This window comes from Zeugodacus cucurbitae, chromosome 2 (genome assembly GCF_028554725.1).
Source record: "Zeugodacus cucurbitae isolate PBARC_wt_2022May chromosome 2, idZeuCucr1.2, whole genome shotgun sequence".
Classification (NCBI taxonomy): domain Eukaryota; kingdom Metazoa; phylum Arthropoda; class Insecta; order Diptera; family Tephritidae; genus Zeugodacus; species Zeugodacus cucurbitae.
This window is the reverse complement of record NC_071667.1, coordinates 28,750,065-28,762,267: the sequence shown is the minus strand read 5'-3', so window position 1 is coordinate 28,762,267 and position 12,203 is coordinate 28,750,065. Positions and strand designations below refer to the sequence as shown.

The window sequence follows — 12,203 nt, the reverse complement described above, 5'->3', positions numbered from 1 at the left end:
ATGCCACTTTTCCTCCGATCGTCGGAACACTTCTCAAACTATATTTTTGGGATTTCTCGTTGCTTGTAAAACGTCGGACCATTAAGCTTTTCTTTATTTTTGTAAATAGAAAAAAGTCACGCGGAGTAATGTCTGGCGAATATGGAGGCGATGGAATCATTACAGTATTATTTTTAGCCTAAAAAAGCGAAGGCTTTTACAAACGAAAATCGCCAAGCTCATAAAAACACTTCTAACCTAAGTCGCTGCTACAGAAAAAGAAAGCAATGAAAGCGGAACATTTAAGCGTACTTCAGGGGTACTTCAAACCGTGATATTTTAAATTTTGCAACTCCCTTTATTTTTTATCAAACCACGTATTTATCTTGGTCAAATCACATAACATATACACGGGAAAAGACAACTTTTTTATTGATCATATATAGGCTGAGAGTACTATTAGAATGAGGGTGTTACATTTCAGAGGTTTAAGAATTTTAATTTGAATATATCTTTGATAGTAGTTACAGCCCGTTCAATTTTTTAAGAAGCATTGCCATATATTTGAAAAAATTTAATTCAAACAAATCGATAACAATATCGTAATGAAATGAATGTCATCCCTAAGAAGCGTCCATTTCTTTATATTTATATAAGTCAATGTTTATAAATATAGAAATAATATTAATAAATTTGCTTGATAATTGCTATTATTATGATATTTGTTTTTTATATACATATGTACATACAAGTGCTTACTTATGCACATACACACTTATGTCTATACAAATCTAAACACACCGAGTAGAAAAGTACTGATAAGCGCTGATTGAAAAAAATAAAGACACTGATAAGCACCAATCAAATGCTTTACGCCCATTTCCCCATGCACATAGATATTTGTTTATTGTTTACAAAAATACAAAAACCGAGGGATGAGTAGAAGAACAAAAGCTCCAGCCGAAATGCTTGGAATTATTGCATTTCATTAGATGAGAGTAATAAAGTGAAAAGTAGAGAGAGAGAGAGAGAGAGAGTTGCTCGACTAAACAGCTGCAAAATGTACGCCAGAGAACTGCAATTATTCCCTTTTTTGAGTCATTGGTTGAGTAACACAAAAAGTAGTATTAGTGCATATAAGTCAAAAATCATCAAACACAAAGATCCACTAAAACACATTTACGCACAGCACACAAAGCGAGAACATGAAAAATGAGTAAGTTTCTCTTCATACGTATCGTTGAAGTGCTCAATTGTTTCATGAGCCAATAATTCAGTCAAGTTAACCAAAAATGAGCCATACCACCAAAATAACACCAATAGTATAGCTAAATAAATAAAGTTATACGAATAGGATCAAAGTAAAACTGACGAAGGCTGTGCCGCCGCTAGGCAAAAGTGCCCTGCGGGAAATGACTAACGATGTGTTTTGTTCTTTGATGTCGTGTATTACATTTAATGTTTTAAGTTAATTAATGACAGTAAAGTTAATACTTTTAGGTTCTAATATATATCTTTTAATAGTAATGTATTGAAAATAAATAAAGACGCACGAAAATGCATGTTCAATGAAATAATGAAACATGTAATGTGACAAAGTTCTCACTGGGTATCTTTACTTTCGTGCTCAGCTACGAAGTCACAATTCCACTCATACCGATCAGTGTAGCGAGCTCATTCAAGTTTATTCTCATCGTGACCAATGAACAAGTGAGTAAAATGAAATTTTTAATATACGCTCGTTTGAGTCATAAATTGACGGCACATATAAGTGTAGAAATACTATGAGTTTTTTTTGGTTTGGTGGAAATGAGTCTTTGTCATTTTTGATATTTGTATTAGTACTCATTTACACCAATTTGTTTGGCTCATGAGTTTGTGCACTAATTTCATTATTACTCAATGCAGATCTCTGATGTACGCTACTTAGCAAGTGTTATTATTAGATCGCAATTATTTTTAGTTTTTATACCCTCGCAACATGCTGTTCAAAGAGTATAAGGGTTTTGTTCGCGGCTTTTATTACTTTTATTTTCATTATTTGATACGCATGATATAACACTTCGAAAGCAGACGGGGTTAAAAAAGCGCGGTTCTTTAGTAGGCATAAGAAAGTTCTGAACTATTATATATCTGCTAACTGCTATAGACAAGCCAATCGAACAAACTTTCCAAATTTTCATACGAACTGGCAGCACTCAAATTGAATTGTCTATACTTGGTCGCACTGAACTCTTCAATCACCGTCCATGTCTTACGTTTTCTGAAATAAATTTAATTTTTATTAAAGTTTTTTATTCAATAAATTTAATACAAAAATACTTACGATTTATCTTCGCCTGCCCTTTTCAATTTCAAATTTGTGTATAACAATTTTTTTTTATTTTGACAGTAATTTGTCCTTTGAGCCTTTCACAATAGTAAAATGGTCCTAACATGTGTAAAACAAAACTTGGTAGCACTCAGCAACCGGCGTTAGAAGTTTTAATGAGGTATTCGCATACTCTCCCGTACGAATTGAACCAGATAACTTTGTTGTTGCTTTCCAACCAATCGATGGCTGCTATAATATCTTCCAATAACCAAGATTTGAATTTATTGGTATATAAAGGAAGTAGGTCGTGGACGCTTTCACCTTTATACATAGATACATTTTCAGAATGTCGGATTATCGAACAAAACGAACTATACAGTGGATTATATTCTGGAGATGCACGTACTTTTAGTTTCCTTTTCATGACTCGTGACATATAGTTAATTATGAGCGCATGTGTGCAAATAAAATACATTTTCTCTAGCACTTGCAAGCAAATAAAATTTTATAATCTCCATTTAAACAAAAACTGGAATATTTGCTTTTTGCACTCGTTTTAATTACCAATATTGACTATGATCAATGTTTATTCATTAAATAAGTATATTATTGTTAATCACTTAAGAGTTTTTGTTAATAAAAAACGTGTACATTTTACGAGTAGTAGTAATAGACGATTCTCATGATAAGAACATTTCATTTTGCATTCAGACTTGCTATAAAGTCAGTACAAGAATGGAAACACTTCTGGTCACTTTGGCGCTGCTCGCAGCTCTAATCGCTCTTGTCTATAAGTATTTGACCTGGCATCATGGCGTTTTTAAGAAATTAGGCTTGACTGGTCCGAAGCCGAATATATTTTTGGGGAATTTTCCTAGCGCGATAACCGGCAAGCGGCCACTCGTCTATGATGTCGATAAGATTTATAGGTAAGCGGATTTTTTAAACTTAATTTACATAATCGTTTCTATTTATTAAGCATGCCATTATTAATATTATATATAATATTATAATTGTTATTTTTAAATTGCCCATATAATAGATATAACAGATTTTTTTTCAGCTAAAAACTTTAATATTTCATTTCAATTTCCAGCAAATACAAAAGGACTAATCGCGCTATTGGCGTCTTCTTGACACGAAATCCACAAATTCTAATTCTTGACCCGGAATTGGCTCAGGACGTTTTGGTGAAGAATTTTGGCAAGTTTCGTGGCAATTTAGCGGCTAATTGGGTAAGTATATAGATATTGCAGTGATTCAATCGTGTTCTGCTATAAGTAAAACAGATTATGGAAATAACATTGAAGAACTATGGCTACAAAATTAACAAAGGATTATAAGATAAATTAAGCGAAACATTGTTGAAAGTTGACTCGGAGAACTTTCACAATCTTCGAAAAATTTATTAGAAACTTTGGTGTGAGTTTTCGTTTCTTTTTGCTGGAGTCACTACTGCAAGTATTGCACATGAAGAAGGATGTTATTCCACGTTTTTCCATACAGCGCACTTCATTATCAGTTGTCTCAGCGATATCATTTACTAGGAAATACAGATGTTTTAGTGATAAGCAGTTCAATGTAAATAATATAAGAATTACATATTTTTACTTTAAATAGATTTATGATAGAAACGCAGACAAACTAGCTGCGCAAAATCCGTTTTTTACGAGTGATGATTCATGGAAAACGAAACGTGCTGAAGTTGTCACGGGATTAACACAAAATAAGGTAATTTACTGTTAAATTTCATAAGCTATTAAACAAATATTCATATTTTATTCTTTATCCTATGATTTTTCAGCTAAGTTCGGCATTTCCAATTCTTAAAAACTGTGCTGAAAAACTATCTAAGTATCTTGAAGAAAAAACTGCACAAGGCAATGCAGTTATTGAAACTAAAAATGTATGTATATACATATACATATATAACTGCAAAATACTTTCATTCATTAGAATACTGAACCCTTATCGAAGAGAAATAAGAGTTCTTAGGGCTAAAGTTAGATGATACAAAGCTATATGGTCTACCAATTTATAATTGTTTTAACGATGAGTGTGTTCTTTTGGAATAGTGTTTAGAAAAATTTAATAAAATGTCCTACCAGCAAGCTTAATTAATTTAACTTAACTCAATATTAGATTCACATTAACTATTTTCGTGTACCTATGTAAATGTAATAATTTCTCACACATTCCCAAAGCTCGGCTTTCGTTTTACATCGAATGTTTTGGGTGAGTTCCTGTGGGGCATTGAAACGAATGCGCTTGCAAAACCCGATGAACCGAATATTTATCTACAAATGCAATCCAAGTGGCTGCAATATATTTTTAATTCAATGGAGACTTACTTTAAATTATTGCTGTTACCTTGGTTGCGTCCCTTTGTACAAAAACGTGTGTTTCCAGAGGACACCAATCGATTCTTTTCTCAGCTGACCAAGGATGCGATCGCAATGCGAGCCAAGAATGTGGATAGCCAGAATAGTGTGGATTTCCTAAACCATCTGCGACAATTGCAAGAAAAGAAGGCTTTATCACATGACGAATTGGTCGGACATATACTGACCACAATGCTGGATGGTTACGAAACATCGGCAACAGTGCTCTTTCACACAATATTTTATGTAAGTTACAGCTCGGAATAAAATGATTTAAATGTAAGTTCAAAGACTAATAATACTACTAATATTCAAATTCTTTCTCCAAACAGTTAGCACATCATCCGGAATATCAGGAAAAATTGCGAGCTGAAATATTGGAGAATCTCGAAGAGGATGACTTTGTAAGCTATCAGAAACTGTGTAGTCTTCCTTATTTGGATCAATGTGTTCACGGTAATTTCATTGGCAAAAAATCTCTCTTAAACAGCATGCTAAATCTTTCTTTTCTTTAGAATCTATACGTTTGATCACCGTTGTCGCCTTTTACGCCCGCATTTGTACGGAGCCCACGGAACTTGATGTCGGTAATGGTCAGATAATACCGATCCGTGTGGGCGATGTGGTCAGTGTGCCCATATTTACTTTCCGAAGCCTTTGGAATTCAACCCGGAGCGCTTCAACAATGCGGCACATGTGGACTTAATGAAAAAGGGCATATTCATGCCATTCGGTAGTGGACCCCGAATATGTGCGGGTAAGTGTCGAACCTGTTACCATTTTAAAAAAAATTAAGGCATCAAACTATCTTCCAAGGAAGAAACAGAATGTGAGTTTTAAATTATTTTCAGGCACGCACCTGGGCTCGGCGGAGGTCAAAACTTGTCTCACGTCTTATCGCGTGAAATGCTGTGCAGAAACTATACCTGAAACGCGATCGCAATGCGAGCCAAGAATGTGGATAGCCAGAATAGTGTGGATTTCCTAAACCATCTGCGACAATTGCAAGAAAAGAAGGCTTTATCACATGACGAATTGGTCGGACATATACTGACCACAATGCTGGATGGTTACGAAACATCGGCAACAGTGCTCTTTCACACAATATTTTATGTAAGTTACAGCTCGGAATAAAATGATTTAAATGTAAGTTCAAAGACTAATAATACTACTAATATTCAAATTCTTTCTCCAAACAGTTAGCACATCATCCGGAATATCAGGAAAAATTGCGAGCTGAAATATTGGAGAATCTCGAAGAGGATGACTTTGTAAGCTATCAGAAACTGTGTAGTCTTCCTTATTTGGATCAATGTGTTCACGGTAATTTCATTGGCAAAAAATCTCTCTTAAACAGCATGCTAAATCTTTCTTTTCTTTAGAATCTATACGTTTGATCACCGTTGTCGCCTTTTACGCCCGCATTTGTACGGAGCCCACGGAACTTGATGTCGGTAATGGTCAGATAATACCGATCCGTGTGGGCGATGTGGTCAGTGTGCCCATATTTACTTTCCGAAGCCTTTGGAATTCAACCCGGAGCGCTTCAACAATGCGGCACATGTGGACTTAATGAAAAAGGGCATATTCATGCCATTCGGTAGTGGACCCCGAATATGTGCGGGTAAGTGTCGAACCTGTTACCATTTTAAAAAAAATTAAGGCATCAAACTATCTTCCAAGGAAGAAACAGAATGTGAGTTTTAAATTATTTTCAGGCACGCACCTGGGCTCGGCGGAGGTCAAAACTTGTCTCACGTCTTATCGCGTGAAATGCTGTGCAGAAACTATACCTGAAACGCGACCGGAGTCACCAACGTTCATAATGGGTGTAGATGGAGAGTTTTGGTTAGAATATGAGAGACTATAAGCCGTGTTAAATAGAGGAAGAGATTCAATATTCTCAGCTACCATAAATTTATTTTTAAATACAACTAATTCTATTCTTATGAAATAAATTAATCTTCATCCTAATAATTTACGTATATTTTATTCTTTAATGGTTCAAGAAAGAATTGCAGAACTCACCGACGAATGAATCGATAATTACAAATACAATTACCTATGCAATACGAATTAAGGAAGGAACAACAAGCTATTGTTTTGTAATACAAACGATAACGGCGACAACTGACCCAGAGTGTGGACGACACTTTTCTCTGAATGCATCTCCCTTTTGTGCTCTAAGATGTCAGAGTAGAAGCAAGAAACAATGCGGGAAGATAGCGCTACTTCTAGTTATACATCGCTGCATGTCAGTGCATATGTAAATCGCTCAGAGTTGTCAGAGTGAGACTAGACGTTATTCTAGTGGACTTTATGCTCAATATATGGTTCACATTGAGTGTTATCTTAACAAAATTAAATAAATAAATTGCGAGAGTATAAAATGTTCGGTTATACCCGAACTTAGACCTTCCCTTCTTGTTAAATTTCCAGCTCTCCCAGATTTCCCCTGAGTTTTTGTTGTAAATAATTTCGCAATTGCAATATCATTTTCAGCATTTTGCACCCAAAAGTAACAAAAGTGTAAAATTGTTGGAATTTCCTAACCGTGCAACACTTTGTCAAAATTGCTTCTGATGCTGACATTGCATTCATTGACGCCTTTTGTTGTTCTACTTGCTTGCCATGCCATGCCAGAGAGACACACACACACTCACACGCAGCTAACCTCAATGAATGGCCCACTTCGGCAAGACGATAATTATTGGGTTCAATGGGTCTATGGGGGAAAAATCCCATTCATTGCTGTTGCAGCCTCCATCAACTTTGTCCGTCCTCCTTTGTCTCTGCTTTGTGCTCTTCGGCTGTGACTTCAGCGCCATTCACAAATTGTGGGTGATTTTATATTGGTGTCGTATATTTGGCACCGGTGCCACCAGAAGCTGCTGCGAATGTACAAGCATCAACACTGCAATCAACAGCTACAAAAACGAACAAAAAAACAAAAATACAACAACGGTAATAAACAAACAACCAAAGCGTGAAGAAAGACATCGCCCGCACAAAGTGTTCCAAGCGCTGGTCTTCTTTGGCGCCTGCAGCTGGAAGGTGGGTGTTCGAACGCGTTGCATTGTAAATAAGTTGAAGACTTTGTTTACTTTGAATGAGTTAAGGCTGAAATTATTTTTGTTCAGTTGCGCCTGAAACAGTAACTCTAAATTGTGTGGACTTTTCGCCTCTAATTTTCCGATTATTTCTTCTCTGCGATTTTCAGTTTCTTGCAAGTTTCACATTTTTTAAGTGAAGTGAAGCTGCAATTTGCTTCTTGTTAAGTGTGTACCTTCTTTTTTCTGGATTCGCAATTACTTTACATTATTTGCATCATGTAATTTTTATATATTTGCACAACTATGGGAACTCATTGCTTCTTTCGCTTCTTTTGTACTGAAGAGGGTTCTCAGTGGCAATTTAATAACAAATTGTTTAAACAAGTATTGGTTAGCACATAACCAAAAAATGTAAAATCTAAAATTGATAAAAGAAATAAAATATTTATGAAACTTTGCGAAGCGACGGATTTAACTCGACTTCTGAAGACTGGGAATTCGCAAAGTTAGTATTTCTAGTTTATAAACAATCTCCGCTCCGGTTTCATTACACCAAATTGTTGTAGGAGAGTCCGCAAGGGTGAGTGCTCTGAGAACATTATTACTATGTTACTTAATTCCTTGTTTCCTTTGAGTAGAAGAAGATCTCATGGGAATGTTTAAAATTGAAGAAGTACTTTGTGAATAAAAGCTTCCAGTTTAAAATTTTAATACCAAATATTATTAAATGTACAGAAATCAATCCAATGTTCGATGAGCTAAAATTAGACTCAACTTTGTTCTTTTGTTTTTACGAATCACAAGTTTTTATAGAGACCAATAGACTTTACTCTATCATCTGAAACGCATAAAAACTAGTTAATCCTTTCCTGGTTCAAACGAGTATAATCGTGTCACAAAAATTATTTTGCTGTATGATTAAGTCATTAACTGCTTGTAGCTTCCAGGCGGTGAATTGCTTCCATGCACTCTTTATTCATCTTCTTTTTCGTTCTATCTCACTCCAACTATTGAATTGCATCGAGCCAACAACAACAACTCAACTGCGTCACGAGATTCATCTTTAATATTTCATTTTCTCCCTTCAATGTTTCGTTTCCTTGTTATTTTGGTTATTTTGTGATTAGTAATGATAGGTTTGGCTAATTTCTCATTCAGCTAACTCCAGCTCCATTTTAGAAATATATATCAAGTCAAAGTACAAACTGTCAGTATTCAGTTCACACGGCTTTATAATACATATAACAATTCCGATAAGAATAACATATTGGACATACTAAAAAACGCTGTTAAGAGCAACTTTGTTGTTACCGCTTTTCAGTGTAAAGTCTTATTGTGTGAAGTGTCGACTCCCCTAGGAAGTTTCGAGTTTTTGTTCTCTAATCACTATCGTTATCAACAATGACAATTTCAAGCCTCATAAATTGCAAATATACAAATACATATGTACATATGTATATAGTGAAACAAATACACTTTGAGTGTTATCGTACGAAACGAAAGAAATGCGTGATATTTTTCAGCATTTACGAAGTAACCCTTTACTCCTTTGGGCATTTATAGAATTTGTCCTGCATTCAATATTAAATTTTCTAACTTTCAGCCATTAACCTAAATACAATATTTCTACTGCCATCACGCTAAAGATCACGCCAATTTCGATTAGCTTGTTATAGCGGAAATTTGTTGTTCTCGCTGTTCATTGAAGCTGCGTCAAATCACTACCATATATCAGCGGTCACTGCGTGTTTACTTCGTCATACCTATGACCGATCAAGACTCGATCGCTTATGAGTCAGCTTTGCGGTTCATCTTTTGATATCAAAGGCTATGCCCTGCGGTTAGTAGCGAGATTTGTGCTTTCAATAAATGCGAATTTGCAGTGCCAATATTGCATATTGGGTGGTGAGTTTTTATGCATTCAGTTCACTAATATAACTTAATAATAATAATAACTTCTTCTAAAAAAGAACTACAGATAAAGAAGCATACGCTTTAAGCTATCCCAATTTACAAAACCTTTTATTATAGAATCAAGATAAACATTTCAGTAAGTGCTCACTTGTTTCTTATCTATCACTTTAATAATAACAAAGAAAACAAATGCTGTAAAATTATAAAAAAGTAATAAACGCAGTAAGGAAGGCCTAAGTTCGGGTGTAACCAAACATTTTATATTCTTGCAAGTTATATATTTATTGTTAAAAAAACACACAATTCGATCGGCATAGAGTCCACTAGAATACCGATAATCACTATATATGTATAGTATATGTGGGCTGTGGTAATATCTGTGAGATATTCTATCGATAATTTCGAGAGAAAATTTGCCTCAAGCCCTGAGGTTCACATATTCGGTATCTGGGGCCTTGAAATGTTATAGTCCGATTTCGGTGATTTTAAGAAGGCTGATGTCACACAAGAAGTCCTCTCTCGACGAACAAAAATTAAACTCTACAAGTTTCTCATCATTCCCGTCCTACTTTATGGTGCAGAAGCGTGGAGAAGCGTTCGAGAGAAAGGTTTTACGGAAGATTTATGGTCCATTAAACATTGTCAACGGCGAATACCGCAGACGATGGAACGATGAGCTGTACGATTTATATGACGACATTGACATAGTCCAGCGAATAAAAAAGACAGCGGCTACGCTGGCTAGGTCATGTTGTTCGAATGGACGAAAATGCTCCAGCTCTGAAAGTGTTCGATGCAGTACCCGTTGGTGGAAACCGAAGAAGAGGGAGACATCCACTCCGATGGAAGGACCAGGTGGAGAAGGACCTGACATCACTTGGTGTTACCAATTGGCGCCAAACTGCTAAAAGGAGAGATGCGTGGCGCGCTGTTGTGGACTCGGCTATAACTGCGTAAGCGGTGTCTACGCCAGTCAAGAAGAAGGAGAAGATGTCACACAAGAAACGCAATATTTGTGTAAAGTTTTGTTCCGATATCTCCACCCAGTGAGATATAACTCTTTTGGTTTTCAAACAACCGTTATGTGAACAAAACTATTATACTCTCTTAGAAACTTTGTTACGGGAGTATAAAAATGTCGAGGTCATAATACATATAGTATTGCACATATACATCGGTACTGGATATTCTTCATTCATTTGACTCTGAATAATGTGCATTGTTGCATATTCTTTCGCATAAATTACTCATTTAGTGAAAAGAAACAAGTATCTTTATTTATACACTTTTGTTTAAATTTATGTTTTGCTTTTATTTGTAACCACAATATCAAGCTTAAATAGAACTGAACGCGTGAGAAAGTAAATTCGAAAGTTTGTTGGTAATTAATTTGCCACAGATTTTTTATGGAGTGCCATCACTCCATTGCTGCCGTATGAAAGATAGCGCTAGATTTCAATGAACACAGGAAAAGGAAACTAACTATTCATGATATTGTTATGTCATAAATTATATATGTATTTACATTTATACATACGTTATTTTGCTCTTTGCTCTTTTCTGTGATTTGTGTTATATTTACAATCGAATCTTTTTATTTCATTTCATTTTATTTTAAATCAAATTCACCGAGAAACGATAGAGGGGTTGATACAAAGTGTTTCCAGATGTAAATCTTTCTTGATATAGTTTTTTATTAAGCTAAACCGAAGATTAAGCATGTTGACATTTGGTATGGTAATTGTTGAGAATTTTCATAATTTTTTGACATCAAACCATACAGTAAAGCGAGTTATATTGTATAAAATCAACCAGAAAGGGATTATCATATTTGATATGTAGTGCACCCAGAAGGTGTAGACTTATATTGAAAATGTTTGAATTTAAGTTGCCATATTGGGTTTGTTCTGGATACTATATAATAGGTAAGACATAAATAATAGTCATTAAGTTTTAAATATTCATATATACACTAGCAGACCACTCCGGCTTTGCACGGGCTTAAACATATGTGTATGTACTTGCCATTTTTTGCGTGGGTTCATTCAAAAAAAGTAAAATGAGGAAAATTCGAACATTAAATTATATTTTATTTTCAATGAGCTATAATTTGATTACGACCTCTAGTCTTTTGTGACCGTTGTCTTTCTCTCTGATTAGGAAGGCATTGGGCACGCTCAGAGTTCGACGCCCTAGTGTGACCTTGTATATTTCTAATATTTTGTTCTTTAAGCCGCTGCATACTCTCTGTACCCGACTCTCAAAGGCGTACTTGGGAGGTTTTGAAATTTTGTTCAGCAAAATTACGAGCTACAGCTACGAGCAACTGGTACGAGCATTCGTTACTCGACTCTCTGGCTCGCGATTGCGATGCGAAGAGAATGACTTGCAAGACGATTTTCAGTTTCAGATTCTCCATCACAGAGTATTTTTAATAGCCTCACCTGGGAACTATTTCAAGAAAGTTGAGATTCTAGCAATAAATATATCTTATGTCACTCTGGGTGAATGTAGCTTTATTCAATACAAACATACATACAAATCTTTCCTCTTTATAATTGT

The 12,203-nt window shown here is 35.3% G+C and overlaps 1 protein-coding gene across 1 annotated transcript; it reads left to right on the top strand.

Annotated features, from left to right (window-relative positions):
* Nucleotides 1-2,535: 2,535 nt before the first annotated feature.
* Cyp309a2_4 (probable cytochrome P450 309a2) lies at nt 2,536-5,993 on the top strand. Its single transcript, XM_054225785.1, is given in 11 exon segments — nt 2,536-2,593; nt 2,919-3,222; nt 3,390-3,528; nt 3,914-4,024; nt 4,098-4,199; nt 4,498-4,920; nt 5,007-5,130; nt 5,190-5,312; nt 5,315-5,431; nt 5,526-5,787; nt 5,874-5,993. Coding segments are annotated over 10 exon segments (1,638 nt in total). The 3' UTR covers nt 5,663-5,787; nt 5,874-5,993.
* The last annotated feature ends 6,210 nt before the right edge of the window (nt 5,994-12,203 follow it).